Consider the following 21,099-nt stretch of genomic DNA (forward strand, 5'->3'; position numbering starts at 1 on the left):
TCTGTTTTATTTTAGAAATCTTCCAGAATTCCTGAGGATGACATCAGGTTAAAAAAAAATAGAGACCAAAACTGTGCCAATTTCTTGGAGCCGGCTACTGCGCTTTCTGCAAAGGAAGAAAAAATGGAAATCGAAGTTCCTGTTTCTGAACATAAAAGCATCACCACAGTGGCTTCACCACATCCCATAGACAATCCAACTCACTTCTTTTCTTCTGCTGCCAGCCACAATGGACTTAAGGACAGGCATGAATCCCTGGACAGTGAAGTTGCTAAGGAGATCAGATATCTCGATGAAGTGCTGGAGGCAAACTGCTGTGATTCATCTGCTGATAATACCTTTAATGGGACATCCTCTCCTCAGTTAAGTGCAGTCACCATCATGGATGGCTCAGGGGTGTCGGTTAACGTCTCTAATGATTCAGTACCCAGTGCAAGGGAAGAAAATGTAAATGACAGGCAGGTGCCCTTGGTTGTTAAACCGCATGAAGCTAGTACAGCAGGTGAAAGCCTGAACTCCAATGGCCATTCCTTGAGAGGACTGAAGGAAGACACTGGGGAAAGTCTGAAGGTGCCAGGAAGTCCCACTTCTTCAAACAGTTCCAGAAGATCTTCTAAGGATGGAGAAACAACTCTTACAACACTTAAGAAAGAGGCTAAGTTTGAACTGCGAGCTTTCCATGAGGACAAAAAGCCCTCTAAGCTCTTTGAAGAAGACGATGAGAAAGAAAAGTACAGGGTCCGCAAAGTGAGACCATCAGAGGAAATGATAGAACTTGAAAAGGAAAGAAGGGAGCTCATTAAAAGCCAGGCTGTCAAGAAAAACCCTAACATTGCCGCCAAATGGTGGAACCCTCCCCAGGAGAAGACCCTGGAGGAACAACTGGATGAAGAGCATCTGGAATCTCACAAGAAGTACAAGGAGCGCAAGGAGAGACTGCAGCAGCAAAATGCAACACCAACATCTCCCAAACAGGTCAGCTGCTCCTTTGTACCACCAGAGACAGTGAATATCAAGAAAGAAGATATTGTCACAGAGCAAATTGATTTCTCAGCTGCCAGGAAGCAGTTTCAACTGATGGAGCATTCAGGTCCATCTCAAGGTCAGGTCCCACCAAGGCGGTCAGGAACACCCAAAATGTTCTCTGTTAAACCATTCTATAAAAGCCTCAATCCTTCAAATGCAGACAGGCCTCTCTCCACCATTACAAGACCTGTTTCAATGTATGGACAAACAGGTCAACATGAGGGTAATGACATCACTGTTGTGAAAGCACAGAAAGTCTCCTGTTCTTCAGAGGATGATACAAATGCTCAGAACAACAGTGCTGACCCAGTAAGAGAGTTACCATGTAGTGATAGCTCCAGAGCTGGACAGGCCTCAAAGCTGTGGTCAGAGGATGGAGAATTCATGAGTGCAAGAGCTGTCTTCACAGTGGTGAAGGATGATGTACAGGGTGTGCTAGACCAGCTCCCAAAGTCAGCCAGCGCCTCCTCCCCTCCTGAGGAGCTTGACTCTGGTTTGGATGACTTGTCTGTAAGGTCTCAGGATACCACTGTCTTGGAGACCCTTTCCAATGACTTCAGCATGGATAACATCAGTGACAGTGGCGCCTCTAATGAAACTATGAGTGCCCTGCAAGAGAGCTCATTGGCAGATTTCTCCCTGCCACAGACCCCGCAGACGGATACTCCAGCAGAGTGCAGGAGCGAAGGCATGTCCAAATCATTCAGCGACCCAGGCTGTGACTCACTGTCCTCTGCCTTGGCAGACTCTATGCTGATTGACAACCAACTGGAGTACCATGCTGGTCTGCTTGTTCAGAATGCCATCCAACAAGCCATAGCCGAACAGGCAGATAAAACAAATGGCAAGGAAGAGAAAATCCCATCAGAACAGGAAATCTCTGCCAAAGAGCAACCAGACACCACCAGGCTATCTCCAGCCTCCAAGCAGCAGCAGAACCCAGTGTTTAAGCCACCCCAGGTGTCTTCCCCTGTTCAAGAAAAAAGGGACACCATACCAAAGACTTCAAAAGAAGACGACTCAGGACTCAGGGAAGGGAAGAGTTTGCAGCAGTCACCCGTGTACTCTGCCAGCCAGCCATTCCTTGTGGAGGAGAACAGGCATGAAGTCAGTTACTTCAGCAAGTATTCAGAGGCAGCTGAGCTGAGGAGCACTGCCTCCATCCTTGCCACGCAGGAACCTGAAGTGACCGTGGGCCCTTTCAAGTTACGATCAAGGAAGCAGCGGACTTTATCAATGATAGAAGAAGAGATCAGAGCTGCCCAGGAGAGAGAAGAGGAGCTGAAGAGGCAGAGACAAGGTCTGCAGATGGCACCAAGCCCTGTTACGAAGAGCGCACCGCCCCTGCCCACCAGAACAGTGTCTTACAAAACTGCACCAGGTAAGAACCCAGCACATTGGAGGGGAAATGAAATGCAACAAAAAGGTCAGATCAGATTGGCTATTTTTTTATTTATTTATTTTTTTTTTTTTGCCATTTTTGAGTGAATGCAGCATCTTTGTTTTACGGAGAGTGGGAGAGTTGCCATGATTTCATCTTCTTGGATACTGCAGTGTTCAAGCAGGAGTAGGATGTGCAACAACCTAGATTTCCTTCTATGAGAAAATGTCCAACTGGGGATACTTTCTGTTTTTCCCAAACATAGCACAGAAGTAATGAACATATCCTACTGATCATTATTAGAAAATGGTGCACCACATTCATCTTATGCCACATTATAGCATAATGTGTTGCCATGTGCTTCCATGGTTCAGCCACCCCCTGCCCTAAAGTCTAGCGCTGTTCCCCACCAGGACCAAAGCCACTATAACTCAGGATAGATGGCAAAATGGTGTTTATTGGGGGTAGTTAGCATCTTATATACTTTCATCACCTCATCTACGCCCCCTTGGGAGTATATTTTAAATGCGTGTCCAACATACATCACAGGGCAGAGGACACAACAGGGGAGGTACTGCCACGTCACATCCCGAATCCTTGCTAATGCCTACAACATCTCCCCATCCCCAGACTCAGTGACATTTTGTCCCGTTACAGCGCAGCCGCTAAAATCCCAATTATAATCTATTGCAAAGCCTATACTATTCTATACACTAATTGAAATACTTAAAGAATTCTAACTGAATTATCCATCTAATTTGCTAAACTTTAATATGCTATGTATAACCTTAATATATTATATAACTTATGTAACTATATATGTCTATGTAAATATACAACCTTAATATAGACAAACCCTAATAAACTATATATAATATAATCAGTAGCATAAGGCACAACAGTGTTAAGAAAAGCAGCACCACGATTGGATGGAGCAAATAATTAAATAGTCCTCTTGCCGTCAGGAACCATTCAAGAAGCACTTCTCATCAGTGATGTTCTCCGTCCCTCTTCATTCTTCCTAGGCATGATGTATCTTCTCTGTATTATGGTGAACAGTAGTCAAAGTTTTCTGTCCATAGTCTCGAATGCGTCCATCATCTCATTAGTGCACGGCAACATGTGTCATCATTACATTAATGTGTAATTGGATTGCAATAATTGATATGTAGTGACTAAGCAATTAAAATCACACCCTATAAGATAAGTGAAGTTGTAAACACAGATGCATCTCTGCAAGATCTCTTGCCAAGCTTTAGCCATTTCATTAGACAGTTCTTGGGGCTCTTTTGGGTCAGATCCCTTTAGCTGGTCATAGAAGGGTTTCATTAATCGAGAAGGTATCCCCAAAGCACCCCAAACACACTGGAGGGCAGATTTTTTAGCAGCTGTGTGGCCATTTGAATAATGAGCATACAAAGTTGCTTGCAAGTTGTTAAGGGAGTGCAAAGATAGCTGGAATTTACAGGTTTTAGATCAGAGTTTGTTTGTTTTGCTTTCTCTTATCAGATGTTCTTTGGCTTTCATGATAAGCTTGGGTAAAAAGATGTCCAGAGCTGAGCAGTGCCATGTATTTCGGTTGATGTCATGCATTGCACAGTTATTAAAAAGCCCCAGTTTAGTAGGTTCAGCCTCTTCTGGCTGATCAGCTTCTGGCTCTTTGTGGTGGCTGGCAGGCACAGCAGTTACAGTGTAAAAGTTTTTCTCTTCCCCTTTTCAAAAAACTAAAATGGCAATTGTCCCTTCCTGTTGAAAACAGCAAATAAACAAACAAAAAAACAAAACAGGAGCACTTGCCAGGCTTATTTCTGTTGTAGTGATTTTCATGAGTGTAGACCTGAGTGCACTTTACAAGCACTTGGAAGTTTTTATTAAGCATGGTCGTTGTGAAGAAGTATTAATTTTACCCAGTGTTTATAGTCCATCCTTTTTTCAACTGGTGTCAGCATAATTGAGTGGTGCTTCCAGAGCTTGTGCAGGATGTTCATTTTCTTTTGAAATCCGCTGAAGACTTCAAACAAGACTGGACTGTGTCCCTTAATGCAATCTGAGTTTGAGCTTACGTGTCACACAGCATATAAACAGCTAACACTTGGTTTTGTTTCTTCTGTAAAGAGAATGGTTTTAACCTGTATTTCTTGCCAAAAAATATAGCAGATGTTGATAATTTCTTTGGAGTGCTATTATTGCTGCTCCTATTTTTTTAGAGAGAGTCTCTAGAAATCGGTGTGCATTGTGCAATGTCTGGCAAGACAACAGAGTATGGCACGATGGCTCTCAGCTAGTTTAAGTCCTCACTGTGTAAAGGTGTGCTCATGACCACTTTGAAAAACAGCATCATCTGTAGCTCTGTGCTTGAAATGAGGCTGTTAATGTTTGCATTTCACTCACAAGTGGCTTTGGAATAGCTGCTGACACTAATGCTTGTTTTAACAGAGCATCTGGGATAGCAGTATATTTCTGCTAGTTCTCGTTCCTCTATATAACAAGACATTTACTTTGTGTCTGATGTTAAAACGCTCATTGTAATTTACATTTTAATGTGGATGATGAACTTATATTTGTAATGAATCATTACAGTTTCCTGTAGAAGTCCAACTGCCATATGTTTGGGAAGGAAAATCGGGATGTCTTTGCCAGTGACTCAAACAACTGCAATCTGCAGCTGGTTACAAGGCAAAGAATTAATTTCTAGGAAAAGAATATGCGTAATGATGTAAAAAGGCAATTGTCTTTTTTTTTTTTTTTTTTGCTCTGTATCTTCTACTTTCACTGCTTTCCAAGCAGTGGATGTGCACAGCAGAGCTCTTTGCTGGTATAAGATGGCTCAGTGCCCTTGGCATTACAGGGTGAGTACCATCAGCTTACTTCATCAGTGCTATCCCTTCATCCAGCTGTACTGCAAGTAAGGCTTGCAGGCATCCTCACGAATAGGGAGAGGGAATACCACACATAGCTGAGGAAGATATTACTTCTGTTTCAAGATTTACATATTGAAATTTTATTATTTAATTATTGAAAACATTGCTTTGCTAGGGCTCCTGGTAGTCCTTCACTTAATGCTGTGAGCTGTCACTATACTGTCACAGAAACACAAACCACAAGAACAAAACAAAACAAAACAAAAGGAATGCAGTGAACTGAACTGCTATTTTGACTAAGAGTGAAAGGCTGGCACAGTTTGTTTGGCTATATGTGTGAGATAACTGCTAATTGCTTCAGATAGTAAACAGGCTGTCTTGCCACCTTGGCATACAACTTTGTAGAATAGAGGGTAGCACCACACTTGGCATCTGCCAGCCACCCAGTGCAAGCTGCGGGGTTCCTAGTGACCAAGCTTGGTCACAGCTTTACGACTGTTTGGGTAGTTTAAAAGCTGCCTTTTAACCCATCTCAAATCACTGGGGCAAGACTCAGCACTATTTCAGCTATGTGTTGTGCAGACACAGAACAAGACCTTATCTGGGGTAATAATGTTTAAGAATCACAGAATACCCTGAGTTGGAAGGGACACCCAGGAACCAGGGTGTCCAACCCCCTGCTCCACACAGCACCACACAAACCCAAACCCTGAGCTCCAGCAGCTCAGGGTCATGCTCTCACTGCCCTGGGGAGAAAAATACTTGTGAAATTGTATTTCAGGGTGAGCATTTTCCTTTGTTGCAGCACTTTTGGTACCTGGCAGGGTGCTGAGTATCTGTATAGCAGTTCAGGGTGGCTCACCGTCTCTCATGGGCAGAAAAGCTGGGCTGTTTAATAGCTCCTCTGAACAGGAGAAAAAGTGGTGACACAGTGGGTTCCAGCCTACGTTTTATGATGATCATGTATGTCCCTTTTATTGTGAGTATGAAGAATTTGTATCTTAACTGCATGTAGTGCCTGGCTGTAATAATCCCATTCAAAATGAGTGCATTTCTAAGGTGTGAAAATCATTATGTGAGTGGGCTGCACTTGGTGGAGACTTTTCAGTTAGAAACTGTTTGCTGTCTCATAACAGATTGGGGAAATCCCCAGCATGAGATACTATGCCTAGAAAAAGCTTTCTTGAAGCTGCCACATTTGCCTTTCTGTTGTTTGTAACCAAAGCTCTGCTTCTTGAGGCAGAAGGCAGTGTTGCACACCCTGCTCATCCATGCTGGAGCTCAGCCCCATCCATCTATGCATGCATCTGGGAGAGCTTCCCACCAATCATCCATCCTCGTTTTCAGTTAGTAAGCTGGATGGGAGGTTTTCAGTGGAAAGCAAAAGCCCTGGGGGACACTGCAGTTTATGATGGCAAGTGATCTTTTGATGTCAGGTCTGTGTGATGTCTGCCTATGGAGAGTAAGCCTCTGTCAGAGTGGTTGCTTCAGCCTGCAAGCAATTTCCCCCTCTTGTTTTTCAGCAGAAAATACCTACAGTAAAGGAAACGTATCAGGTTAAGCCTTATCCCAGAGAGGCATTTTGTAGAGTGAAATGAGAAGCAAAAATTCTGAGGCGAGGTATTTGCAATATCTGTGGCTATTGCAAAATTCTTAATGCCCACTATTGGTGTAAAGAGTAAGATCAGGTATATATATATTAGGTATATAAATGCACTAACCCCTTTTTAAAATAATTTTGAGAAAGGCCAGAGCAGAAGTGCAGCCTATGAGCTCATGAAAGATACTGTTTGCTTACAGTTTCATAAGTACCAGTAAAGGAAAAGCAAAGTTCATCATTCTCTTCTGCAAGGATTCTCTGGAGCGCTCATTGCTCATCCTCCAGACACCCCCAGGAGAGCCTTAGCAGCCTCCCAGCCCAGCTCATTTGTCATTTACTGTCTTATTCATTCCTTAGAGGACGACACATGAAGTGAAAGGATCTTAAAGAGGTGTGTGTTTGTTTGGTTTTTTTTTACTGTTTGCTAGGCATGGATCTCACCTTCCTCAAAACCGTTCTTGCTCCCCAGGTACTCTGCAGAGGTTTTGATTGGGATGGAGTTCATTCATTCTCAGCTCTTCCAGGTCTTTGGTTTTATACAGAGCTACCAAGCACTGCCTTGCAGACAACTCTGAGTTCCCTCTTTCTGTGCTTCCCTGTCCTCTGAGAACCAATTGGAGCATTTCTCAGAGCATCTCTGGCCTGCTGTGAGTGTAGGGGGAGAAATAAAGAGAAACTGAAGTTCTTACTAAGTTGCTGAAGGCAGAAAGTAGGGAGCTGTTACCAGGACTGAACATTTGTTGGGATTTGTCTAAAAGAGAGAAAAACTGTTAACTTTGCAGGTGGAGCTTTAGGGTGTTTATCCTGTACTCACTATCTTGCAACAGGGACCTCAAGGGACTGCCTCCCTCTGGAGGACGCTGCTGATACCTTCTGATAGCATGTATGACTTGGGGCTGCAGTTTTTGCTGGTTTTTGCTCTCACTGTGTGAGAGGATGGGTATCATCATTACTGAGCGCATTACTGAGCACAGATTTGGGAAAGGACGGCCTGCAGTGTCTGAGTGAATTGGGTGTCAGGCACAGGACTACAGAAGTAGAAAACACCTGTGATCATTGTATCTTGTGATGCTTTTATGCTGAATGTACCTACTGCCTGTGAACAGTACTTATCCAGATGGAAATCTGCCAGAAGAAAATTAACCCATCAACATGTCTGTCTTACCTCAGCCTGAACTGGCAGAGTGGGTCTGCACCAGAGCCAAGAGGTTCTGAGAGCTCTGAAGCCTCAGACATCCCGTCATCTCACCACAACCTCCCTGCCAGCTCTGCCAGACACTGCTGTTAGCATAGGAAGGGTTTCCACCTGCTTACCCGTTTTCACCATGTTTTTAGGAACAGACCTGCTCATCTGTGAGAAGTAGTCAAAATGGGTCTGTGGAGTGTTTTTAGTGGAATTCATCCACATACGTGAGGAAAAAGATTGCATTAAGGGTGATCTCGTGTGGTTTGAGACTGACAAACCACTGCTTTGCTGTGGGGAAGGCACATTTCTACCTTGGCTTCTCAATTTGTGAAAATGAAACCACAGCATCATTCCTGTCAGCACTATGCAGTGTACGCAGCACAGCCACGTGCTGCTGCCAGATTGCTGCCACAGCATGGAAATGGATGGGTCTTCCACTGGGTAGGATAGATTTGCTTGTAGCAGTCTTCTAAAATGCAGATCCCCAGAGCCCACCCTTTGTGTCATTATCCAAGGTGGAAGGGGTTTGTCTGTACAACTGATCAGTACGAGTTCAGTCTGCCCCTATGGAGCTCACAGAAGCTGAGTGGGACAACTAAGTCACGTATTACTGCAAGAATGAAGTAATACAACAGCACGCCTGACTCTTAACCAAGTCTTTCATTTCCAGCTCGTTCTTTTTACCAGCTTGACCTAATGAGCAGGATGATGTTTGCTCATGGAAATACTCCCTCTACATCCTACTGGGGTGCTTTAGGGGTGTTGAATTTCCAGCCTTATTCTTACACCGGCCAGCTTAAACTGAACCTTTAACAAGAAACAAGCAATTCTGGGTTTTTCCATGCTGGTTAGAAATGAAATAAGCCCAGCCAGGGTATTTCTTGTAATTCTAACTCTGGTTTCACTTCTTTCATTAAGCTTCCGACGACTCTTTCAGGAGGTTCCATGGCTGCTCCCTAGTGGTTACCACTGTTAATGACACCTTTTGGAAGAAGAACTGGGGTTTTGTGTCAGCAACAGGAAGTTTGATAAAAATCTGCATGCTCTTTCTGGTTACTTCCCTTATTTCTGTGGTTTGGGGGTTGGTTGGTTGGTTGGTTGGTTGGTTGGTTTTCCCTTCCTCATCCATTGAACAGTCTTATTTCTAAGAGATGCCATGCCATGGAGAAGGGAACCTGAATTTCCTCAGCAATAACTTTTTCTCATCATAGCCAAGTATTTTTCTGATGGGAGCAGATGGGAGCCCTTCTTACATCATTCATTTCTACCATCACCCCTGACAGAACCCTCGCACCTTATTCCCACACCCACAGCCAGCCCTCACTCTTCCCACTGGGTCAAGCCAAGTGCTCATGCCCAGAACCACTGACATGTGCTTCACTGTCAGCTGGATCAGTGCACAGCTGTTTTCCCAGGGGGTGCTGATGTCTTCCCAGTACCCCCTAGCTCATTGTACTTGTCTCTTCACCCTGGATGGCTGGAAGTAATCCAGGGGACACCAGAGAACTGTGCATATAGTTGCCTCGGCAATTATAAGGCAGGTGAAAAGCATGGGAAAAAAAAAAAAGAGCCGTCACCATTTAACCAGACTGCCTTCTCTGGATATCTAATGCATGGTAGTATCCTTTGCATTGCACTGTGTAAGGCAGAAAAAAAATTGACTGTGTAGTTTTTCAGCACGTTGTGTATGTTTTCAAACCATTGCTATGAGTCTTATAGGAGGGGGGTAATCCAGCTGTAAACAGTGATGATGGGTTAAATGTGCCTTATGTTGTTTGATAATTTTGCTAGATTCTGTAGACAGGTTTTGTAATGTTTTGACGTATCTGGCTTCAGGAAGACAGAGGAAGAAGAGGGGAGTGTTTTAAAAACCCACCAACTGTTCCAGTTTATCAGGTTGTTTCACAAGTTTCATTCCTATCTGTTTCTTCATTCAAACACCACTGAAAATGCTTATCCTGTTCTCTTCTTTTGGAAACAACTTGCGAGTCCTTGAGCTCAGAAGGGATTCTTCTTGTTGTTGCAGGAAAGATAGAGAAAATCAAGCCTCCTCCATCCCCCACTACAGAGGGCCCTGCCTCACACTCCGACCTGCAGGCTGAGGAACCTGCAGGAGCCCAGAGACCCAAGAACCTGATGGAGACCCTCATGGAGGATTATGAAACACACAAAACCAAGAGACGAGAGAGGATGGATGACAGCAGTGTAAGTGCGCTCTTCCTTTTCACTTTCTGCTGATTGCAATAACTAAGAGATGGACGACAAAAATGTATTTCCCTAGAATCTGTTCAAGTCACCTTGCAGGTGTCGAAGAGCTGTAACACATTGTAAGGGCTAGCGTGTTTGAAATGGAAGGATGAGGGTGGGATGGAAGACAGTGTCTGGGAAAATGTCAAAACAAGTCACATTATTTCCACTTTGACTAATAATTATATTAATAGTAAGGACAGTAGGCAGTTGCCCTGAAATTTGTAGGTTTTTTTTTAATCCAACTGCCATCAAGACTTAACTAGTGGGTTATTTTAACAGCTGCTTCAACTTTGTGGATCAACCATATATTCATGCCTTTCTTTTTTCCACACAAACATAAACAGAAAATTGGCGAGAATTTCAGTTTGTGAAAGGGGTGCCCAGGTTTCTGCCATTCCTGTAGCAGCTTAACCTACCAGTCTCTTTACTGAAGGCAATAGTAAGAGGAGCTATGAATGTTGTAGCTGGAAGTCCCGAAATCCAGGTTTGGGAAACAGCACAACCTGTTTCCCCACAAAGTATGAGATGTTTTTTCTTCACACTGTGAATTTCTGTAGGGAGTCAGTGCAGAGCAGTGAGATGTAAGTGAGATACCAAACTTCTTAAATGTGTTCTGTGTTTGATGAAGCAGCCAGAGCCCTCCAGGCACTTTCCAGAGATGTCAGAACAATGATCCCTGATGCAAGGAGCTCATGCTCCAAGCAAACCACTTTCTATTAAGTCTCATTGATGGCAGAGTCTCATGAGGTACGTAGAAGTGAAGTTTTATAAAGTGGATACCAGACAGTGTTGTTCTGGCAGCTTCTAGTTGTGAATATTGCAAAACAGCATAAGGGGTCGGAAGAGATGAAATGCAGAGGGATCCCGATGCACTTCTTCTGATTAACCAAGACACAGTAGGATGGATGACTCAACATGCAAGCAGATGAATTTCTGGAGCACACCAGAAGCTTTTTGGCCCCTTCTCCTACTGAAGGCCTTGAAAAACCTCCATCAGCTTCATGAAGCAAATCTGCTGACTCAAAACCTCACCATGATGAAGAAGCTGTATATTCACCATGTGCAAATCCCCAGCATACTAACCCCCTTAAGGAGTGAGTGGGGCTTGCCTTCACTGAAACCTTCTCACACAGCTGTGATAGCCATATATTGTAGGTAAGGTGTCATTAGTGCAAGTGGACAGGTTCTTTCTAGGTACCTGTGTACAAAACTCCTCAGGTGCGTGCACTGGTGCTTCTTAGACACACAATTGCCAGGACTACTTTGCCTCTTCTTGCAGTTCAAGGCATGCCCTGATGTCCTGGCTGGGATCACTGATCTCTGAGCACCTAACCATAGGGTGTGCCCTGCCTGTATCTAACAAAACAGAAGAGCACCTCTATGGCCTGCTAAGGCAGGGACAGAAGTCATCAGATGTGATCACCTCAGTGGGATTTTTGAGAGGTTTAAAGTCTATGGAAATTCTGTATCACATGCTGAGTGCTGGTCAGTAGGACTTAAGTTTCTTCCTACATAAGGTGCACCAGAAGGCAGAAGAGTTTCAAGAGAACCTGTTTCCTGCTTTTACCTTAACCACCTCCACCTTCTGCTTCATGTTTGACTTGAGTGGTTGCATCAGGGCAGCTCTGGCTGGGGATTGCCAGTGTTGCTTTTCAGAGATGATAGAGTGCAAACCAAGTTCATCTGCTTTTGGAAGAACTTCACTGCTCTGCCAAATGGGCAGTTTCTTCCTCAGAGGATGTACAGGCTTAGCAGGTGAGGAAAAAAAGCATCAGCAGAAAAATGAGTCAAGCACCAACAGAAAACAAGACTGAGACAGGCCAAGCAATGTCATTAAAAAAAACAACAACAAAACAACCAAGTGGGCTGGACCAACAATGTTTTGTTGTTTGTTTTTTGTTTTTCATGACACCAAGTTGCTTGAAATCCTGTTCTCTGAGATGTGGAAGTACTTACAGTTTCTTTATGTTGTTCTTGTTTCCTAGTTGCAACATGCTTGTTCAATGTACTAATGCTGGTCTTTTCCCTTTCTACCAGTACACCTGTAAATTACTGTCTAGCAAGGTTACTTCAGAGGTACTTTTCAACTGCTTATTTATTTTTGCTTCCTCTTGCATGGTGGTTTTCAATGCATGTTGCTGCAGTTTGCATTTTCATGCTGTGTGCCAGTACTGTTTCATATCAAAACTGGGATGCAAATGTGTGTGGGGGATATCCCATCTTATCTCCCATCAACCAGTGTTTGTGTGGCAGGTTTACTCTCCCCTGGATTCTTGTTACAACCCCTGGCATGGGAGGGGTTGCAAGTAAAGGGTTGGGAGCTGCAGCCTAGGATTGAGGCATTCCTAAGGCATGAAGTGAGAACTTCTGTGTTGCTATTCTGCTGGTAAAGCCATGCCTGGGGCCCAGGCACCCTCAGATACTGTGTGTGTGTTTCCTCCATCCCTGGTTAAGAGTATGTAGCAGCAGCAAAGTCTGCAGCATTTTGGAAGACACCCCCACACCAGCCTTTCTTTGGTGGAAGAAGAGAGAAACGTGTGAATGCATGCTCCCACATGGGGAATGGTGTGAGCACGTCCCTGTCCCTGTGCATTGCAACTTGATATGACCACAGTCCCACCGCTTAATATTCACGCTGGTCTCAGTGTAGAAGAAACCCAGACCTGCTTATAAAAAAGGTATTTTCAGTGACACTTGGCATTCTGGCAGAATGCACGAGGTAATGACTTACACTTTCGAGTCCTTCAAAGCTGGACTTGGCCAAATGCATCAGTAGCAGTTTTGCACTGTTATTTAGGAATGAGGTGCTCAGGAATATGGATGTTTCAGCTGCCTGTAGTTTTCTGTGCAGGTGTACATGTGAATCTGGGCTTCTCTAAGGGACAGAAACAGATCCTGGTAATGGCTGACACTCATTAGTCCAGCATCAGCAATGTGTTACATCCTCATACCTCCCACTATTTCCCAATCTCATAGCATGTCTTCTCCACATCAGGCGCCTCAAGCTGGTTACATGGTTATCATCTATCCTGGAGAGTAAAGAAAAATGAAAACTATGCCTTCCCCTATTCATTAATTTATTGTGGGTTTTTTCTTACTGCTAGCAGTCAGAAGTGACTGATTTAGAGTGGAGCAATGTAGGAGCTTCCAGAAGCTTGTTTCACACACAATACTGTGAGGGGCAGGAGCTCAGGTGCAGGCTCAATGTGCCTGCCTTGTGGAAGGGTGCTGGCATGAGAAGCAGTGAGCTGGAAGGCGATGTGTGTGAATGGGGAAAGAGCCAAGTCTGTGTTAAAAGCAAATCCTTGTGCAGTCCTACAGAGATCACTGATAACCATGTGCCCGTACGAGTGGATTTTGTCCTTACAGGTCTAAGTGTTATTGGATGTACTTGGCATTAACCTGACTTTGCTGAGTACTAGTCATGCTGTAGTTGGTAACTGTGGTTAGGTAATTCTGACATAGTTTTTTAAGGTGACTGCTGAAAATTTTTTATTTATGAAATAGAAAACCAGCAGACTAGGTATGATGGCAGAGGATACACAGCTCATGCTACAGTACTGACTGGGAGCAATAGTACTCTTACTCTCTTATTTTGGTTAAGAACATTTTGATTCCACCAGACAGCTCCTCACTATGCTCACTGGAGGTCAGGTATGTTCAGAGACTAGCACTGAATGGGCACAGTGCAGAAAATACCTTTGTGCTGAAGTAGCCGATGCAGTTCATCACTCAGTAGCTCTAGCTGTGTGTTAAAGCGTTTGGTTTTCTGTAATTCCTTTGTGCCTGATGTGCTTCCCTGGAGGTGTCTTTCTGCGTGGAGATGGCAGAATGTAGACAGTGCAATCTCTGCATTTTCTTACTCCTGTTGCTTTTAGTTCTTCCAGGTCCAGATGGGAAGAGTTAGAAATATGTGAAGCTCCAGAAAAATCTGTTTGCTTCCACATTGTTTTTGCTGCCACAGTACAGTGAAAATTAGCTTGTATTGTACGGTAGTCAGTTTCACTTGGCACCTGGTGGTTTATTCTCATTACCAGTAAGAGAGCAGATATTGTTACATCTGTCAGAGTAAGATTCAGGACAGGTTGGTCTCCATCTCTAGGAGAGGTAAACAAATTAAACTTGTACTTGATGGTGACAGCTGTTTCGATCTTCTTTCCATATCCTCACAAACATTTGAAATTCAGTCTGTCAAGGAAGAGCCTCTGAAGTTCTCAGCAGAACCCAGAGCTGCAACAAGACGATTGGTGCGGCAGTTTTTTGCAGGGCACTTTTATAGCCCTACATGTCATGGTACACATTTCTCCTTCACTCCAATGTCTGCACTCCAGATCCTTTCTTTTGATGTACCTTCTGGTCACATTACCGAAATACAACATATGATTTCTCCATGGATGTTACCAGGTCATCAGGCTAAGCATGAACCAGTTGCCTACCCCGTGATCCATCTGGAGCCCAGCCACCCCATCTCAGGTGGTATTAGAGGTACATTCAGAAAGCAGTGGCAGCAGTTGGTCCCATCTATTGTTATGGGTACACGTGGTGGTTTTGTGGTCCCAGCTGCTAGTCTGGAGATCTGGGCTCAAAGCTCAGCCTAGCCTCCATTATCTTCATGTTTTTTTTCTGTGTTTTTCTTAGTCATTACCCTACACTGGTCTCAGTAGTCTCCTGGTAGTTGCCTGTTGCTATTTGAAGGGAAAAAAACAAACCAACACTATGCTTTTTTTTTTTTTTTTTCAGAACTTAGCCTTCTCTGTGTCTGGAGAGGCCAGCTCTACCTTCTCATTTATCGGAGGTGGTACACTTTCTTCTTTTTTTTTTTTTTTTTTTTTTTTTTTTTTTTACCCTTTGTTGCTAACCATAGAGCAGCCTCTGTAATTTCTTATTCTGAGGCAGCGATGATGCCCTGATAAGTGGTTTTATTTCTCCTTTGTTCAGAAGCGTGGTTTGGAGTGTCTTCTCATGGCTTGGGCACTCAGCACCCCAGGCACGTAGTTTAAACCTCCAGCCCTCAGCCTTGCAATTGCTTGCAGCTAATATCCCAGAAGGATTTCCTCATGGATTCTTTTTTCCCTCAATGAATTGTTCATTTTCTGTGTGCATTTGCCCTCTACTGGATAAAGTAAAAACTGTTCAGCCTTGCTCCCACTCCCACAACTTAGGGAAAGGTGGTGGGCATGGCGCAGCTCCCCAGGGCAGCAGGCATGGCCCCGAGCTGCCAGAGCTCAGGGAATGTTTGGGCACTGCTCACACACACAGGGTTTGGGTTTGAGTGGTGCTGTGTGGAGATGGGGGTTGGACCCCATGGTCCTTGGGGGTCCTTTCCAACTTGCTTCTGTGATTCTTAAACTTCAGCTGTTTATTTCTACCCCAGCCAAGGCTTAAATCATCCCCTCATCTGACTTTCTATGCAGAGGAATCAAATGGCATCTAGTGGTCTCAGGAGACCACTTCAGTGCAGAGCAGCATGCTGGAGGCTGTAGGACCTGGGGTGGCAGCCATTAGCTGATGGATGAGTCAGATATTGCTGTTTGGTCTTTTTTACCCCTTTTTTTTTTTCCTTTCTTTTTTTTTTTATTGTCTCTTTAAACTTAAGAACTGGGCTTCTCCAGGAGGACTGGTGCAGGCAGGCATTTGCTGTTCTGTATCTGCAGAGGAGCTCATCGTGTGCGCACACCCCATGCCAGCAGCCTATGGTCCACTCTGAATTACTCTTTTAAGCTTGTTGAACACATCTTAAAACTGTTCCTTACCTAAAATAATTGTTTCTGTGCATGCACGTGAGTCCATATATAAGACGCATACCATATGTGCACTTTTATATGCGCGCATATGTTTGTGTGTATATATATATATACTGTGTGTTTTTATATGTATACATACATATGCATACATACCTCGGTATGTATAGTACACCTACTGGATGTGCGGATGTTTATGTCTGTTCACCCAGCGATGTGACGGATGTCCTCTCCTTCTGTCCCTCCAGGTGCTGGAGGCCACCAGGGTGAACCGCAGGAAGAGCGCACTGGCGCTGCGCTGGGAAGCCGGCATCTATGCCAACCGGGAGGAGGACGAGTAGCTGTGTGGCAGCACCTGCAGAACCAAAAAAAAAAAAAAAAAAAAAAAAAAAGAAGGAAAAAAAAAAAAAAAAAAAAAAAAAAAAAAAAAAAAAAAAGCAGCAGCATTTTAATCCGATATTTATTAAATACACAACGAACTCGAAGATGCACACAGACACAGAAACGATCCAGCTCCCGGCAACTCTAAAACAACAGGGACAGCCCACTTGGAAAATGCCCCCCTCCCTCTACCCCTGCTTTCTCCCACTTCCCACCCCCCCCTGGTAATGATGCTGGGGTTGCAAGGCTGGGGAGGCCTGGGATGCACCATGGGGTCTGCGCCCACATCGGCATCACCCCCACCGTGTGACGACGTCACCCTCTGATGCTGTTTGTTTGAGGGGACCGAAAGGTTCAGGGTTGGAATTGGAGTGGGGTTGGGTTTTTTGGAGGGGGGGGGGGGTCTGCACCCTTTATCTAGTAATTTATCTGTTTAAGTGAAAAAAAAGAAAAAAAGAAAAAAAACACACACAAAAAACCACAAATAAAAGGGGAAGCATCTATTACAAATGTACAATCCAGCAGACTCAGTAAATACAGCCCTTGTGTTGCAAACACAAGCCATCACAATTCAGGAGTGGAATAGATGGGGATGAGAGCTAAGCCAAATGGATCACCTTAGCTTTAGGATCCTATATGCTTGCAATATCACCTGAGCTCCAGGTTCTCAGATCATATTTACCTAACAAAGTTTCTAAATAGAAAGTCTGTATTTAGCGGATGACAACTATTTTTTGATGGTGGGGAGGGGGAAAAGAATGGCGTATGTGGATAACTGACGGAGATGGATAGTTTGAAGCAGAAAGGTAGTGGGGAATGACTACAAATAAAGGACATTTAATTTTTAAATGAGGCAATAATTGAACCGAGCCAGACTTTGGCCTAGGAAGAGGTATGAGATAGAGAGGAAAGAGAGCTACGTCTTTCACTATATTTATACGACATAAAAAGCCTTTGAAGCAGAGTGCTTTGTGGGAGCCTTTGGGTCCCCAGGCAACAAGAAGTTGGGGGCAGGAGGGAGCGAGGGGGCAGGCAGGGGGGAAGCATGAAGTTTGCCATCCAGCCAGAGCGTGCAGCGCTGCAAGCAGACCACGGGGCCCGTGCTTGTTGCTTTGGCCCGGGATCAGCCACCAGGGGTTCGTGTGCATCTGTGTGTGCATGGGGCGCGTGTGCGTGTGCAAGGATGCGAGTGGCAGTGTGCATGTGCGGGTTTTCTCCCAGGCTGTCTACCAGCTGTAGGGGTGAGTGCTCATATCTTTCTTTCTTCCTTCCTTTCTTCCTTTTTTTCTTCTTTTTTTCTTTCTTTTTTTTTTTTTCTTTTTTCTTTTTTCTTTTTAGTCTGAAAGGGGATATAAAAACAAGGCACTGAGTTAATGCAGTATTTGTGATATCAAAATCTGACCCAACATGGTATTTGCATGAGTCACAATTGCAGAGTATTGACCAATTTTGTAAGCTGACAATTAGGAAAAGAAATGTGGTATTTATTCTTGTGCTTTGTATTTGTATGTAGTATAGAGGCTGCGGGTTTACTCTTTTCACGCAAGCAATACAATACGAGTATTTTAGAACTGGGAACCATAATTTCTGGACCAGAAATGAACAAGTTTGGGAGGCAACAACAACAACAAAAATGCTGAGCTTTTTTTCTATATAAAACGCTCTGCCTTTTTTATAGACAAGCAATGATTATTTTGACTTCTTTTTAAAAACCACAGTGCTAGTCCTCTCCCAAGCCTCTCCTTGGCTTTATGGCCTGCTGCGCTGCTTTGTTGTGGAGCAGCGAGCTCACTTCTAATAAGTACCAATACTGTGAATACACTCCTGGTGCTTTTCTTCAACCAACACAGCGCTTGCAACCGAACAATATTCCTCCCCACAATCCCCCCCAGCATGCCTGTGGACATTTTGAGGCCCATTTTCAGGGAACTGTAGCACCCATGAGCTCTGTGAATTGTCTCCCTCCATGCCGTGGAGCACAAGAAGGCCCTGCTGACCTGTTTGCTGTGAGACGAGGTGCCCTGAGCAGAGGGCCCCGCATCAGACGATGCTCCCCAAGATGGGGGCACATCTGTGTTCCCCTCCACCCGGAGGTCTGCTTTCCTCCCACACCAGCTGACATTGGTCACCCATCTCAAGACACCTCCTCGTGCTTTGTTGCCCCTTGGTCCTAGAAGAGCAAACCAGATTGCCCTCTACGAGGGGCACGGTGGTGGGAAAGGAGCACTGGGGGCCTCCGCTCTCCTCCCCATGGCAGTGGCATGTGCCGGCCCCGGGCAGCCAAACTTTGCAGCCAGCAGTGTTCTTCTCTTCCAGAAATTATGGGCATTTGTCAGCAGCGCACACTTGGTGCGGCAGTAGCACGGGTGCTGTGCAGCTCACTCGCCTCTCTGTTATTTCATTTGCATGCTACCAGGCTTAGGTGTTTATAAGTATACGCCAGTAATACATATCTATCTATATATAACTATATCAAAGCAACCAAGGAGCACTATTGCAGAGTTAACTTTCTCTCCGCAAAAGAAGCGCTCAGATCCTTTCCCGTGGCAAAGACTGGTTTTAATGAAACTGTGTATTGAGAAATAGTTAAGCATTAGCATTTGTGATTATAAGCAGTTTGGGGTTACAGCGCAGGTTTTCTGAATGGTTTGTTTTAAAGGCTGCCAGTTTGGGCTTCATCTCGCTCCATACTGACATCATCTGAAGGAAAACAGAAACAACATCACTTGGTTTGGCAACCGGAAGGCGGCATCCTTGTCCATGACTCACCGAACAGCTTCAACAGTACCTGGCTTTCTGTATGTTAACCACTTCAATGTTATCCTGCTTCTGTTTTATAGTGACTGTGAGGCCTACAATGCAAGTATATAATTATTTTCTCATTAAAACAGAAGCCTGCTTTGTGTTTCTATCCAGCAGCGGCAGGGATGCAATGGGAGCAGGTGCATGGTCCCCCTGTGCTGGGGGCAGTTCACTGTTTGGTTACAGCCCAGTTGCCCCCTGAGGGCTGAGAACAACGTGGATCTCAGTGGGCCATGTGAGCAGTTTCATAGAATCAGAGGATCATAGGGATTGGAAGGGACCTCTGGACATCACTCCAGTCCTCCCTGCTAAAGCAGGTTCCATAAGGCAGGTTGTACAGGGAAGCATCCAGGTGGGTCTTGCATGTCTACAGAGATAGAGACTCCATGGCCCCTCTGGGCAGCCTGTGCCAGTGCTCTGCCAGCCTCACTGTAAAAAAGTTCTTCCTCATGTTCAGAAGGAACTTCTTACGTTTGTGCCCATTGCTTCTCGTTGTGTCACCGGGCACCACCAAAAAGAGCCTGGCCCAAACCTTTTGACACCCACCAGTTTTGATACTTAGGGATAGTGATAAGATGTCCTCTGAGTCTTCTCCAGGCTAAACAGTCTCAGGCTTCTCACCCCTCCCTAGTATGGGAAATTCGCCAGGCCCTTAATTATTTTTGTGGCCCTCCACTGGACTTTTTCCAGGAGATTCCTGCTTCCCACCCAGAACCTGACATAGTGCTCCAGAGTTGGCCTTCCCAGGGTAGAGTAGAAGGGAAGGATCATCTCCCTCAGCCTGCTGGCCATGCTCTCTGTAATGCACCCCAGGATGCCATTGGCCTTCCTGGCCAAGAAGTCATGCTACTGGTTCATGGTCACCCTGTTGTCCACTGCAGAGCTCTTCTCCAGGAGGTCATTCCCTATCCTGTACTGATGTGTGCATTTATTCCCCTCTGATGTAGGACCATAGACTTGTTCTTGTTGAAACTCATTAGGTTCCTCTCTACCCAACTCACCCATCTGTTCAGGTCTTGTTGAAAGGCAGCACAGCCTTCTGTTTGCTCCCACTGTTCCATCTGAGCCCCCCTTCTTCCAGGCACAACATCCAAATGCCTGCAGCGAGCAGCTCTGTGGATTTCCTCTCCCATTAACAAACACTGCAGGGTTAGAGATTGCAAAATGAGTACTGTCACATCCGTGGGCAGCAGTGGCTTGGGAATTTTGGCAATAAATTCCACTGTAAGCAGCTGTTCATATTTGTCCACTAAGAAACACTTAGGACAGCTAAAATTCCCACCACTGCATGGCCAAAGTGACATTTGCCAACCTTTAGAGTATTTTTGTAAGTACTTAAGGTCTGCGAAAGAGCTGTTTTATCCATTGTTTAAGGGGCATAATCCCTGCCTCAGATCTCCTGGACCAGACAGAGGCCAGAACACAAAGCCAACTTTGTGGGATCAGTGCACAAAAAAAAAGAAAGAGCATGCGGTATCAGGAAGGGCACCACAAGCTACAGCAGAAGAGGGATGGGCTTAGGCAGGACCTGGCCTACAAATATTACCACATACTTTATAAATGACTTTCAGTGACCTTATTGAATTGATGAGGCTGGGTGCTCAGCAGGCCATTGGCAGCAGGCAGCCCAGCCCTGCTCTCTGGGATCCCCCATACATCCCAGCACCTTGCCACAACAGCTCCACAGCAAAAACACATCAAAAAAAACAGAGACCAAGAAGTAAAAGGGGGGTTAAAAATGCTATCCAAAGCTGGGCACCTTACCCACAGGTTCATTGGCTGTGTCTCCAGCAGAGCTTTTATGATGAGCATTAGTTGCTGGAGCACCACCAGGAGCCTCAGTTTCACTCCGATCCCACCCAGGGCAGTGG

The 21,099-nt window shown here is 44.9% G+C and overlaps 1 protein-coding gene across 9 annotated transcripts in view; it reads left to right on the plus strand.

Moving 5' to 3' along the window:
• PALM2AKAP2 (PALM2 and AKAP2 fusion) overlaps window positions 1-19,338 on the plus strand; it is a 234,630-nt gene extending 215,292 nt beyond the window's left edge. For 7 of the 9 annotated variants that reach the window (XM_015849809.2, XM_015849810.2, XM_032441519.1 and 4 more), the window contains 4 exons: window positions 16-2,407; window positions 10,081-10,259; window positions 12,342-12,380; window positions 16,294-16,386. In XM_015849809.2, the coding sequence (XP_015705295.1) occupies window positions 16-2,407; window positions 10,081-10,259; window positions 12,342-12,380; window positions 16,294-16,386 (2,703 nt within the window). Of the gene's footprint in view, window positions 1-15; window positions 2,408-10,080; window positions 10,260-12,341; window positions 12,381-16,293 lie in introns of all 9 variants that reach the window. The other 2 variants (XM_015849807.2, XM_015849808.2) reach the window with 2 other exon arrangements.
• Window positions 19,339-21,099: the final 1,761 nt, after the last annotated feature.

Source organism: Coturnix japonica, chromosome Z (assembly GCF_001577835.2).
Source record: "Coturnix japonica isolate 7356 chromosome Z, Coturnix japonica 2.1, whole genome shotgun sequence".
Classification (NCBI taxonomy): Eukaryota; Metazoa; Chordata; class Aves; order Galliformes; family Phasianidae; genus Coturnix; species Coturnix japonica.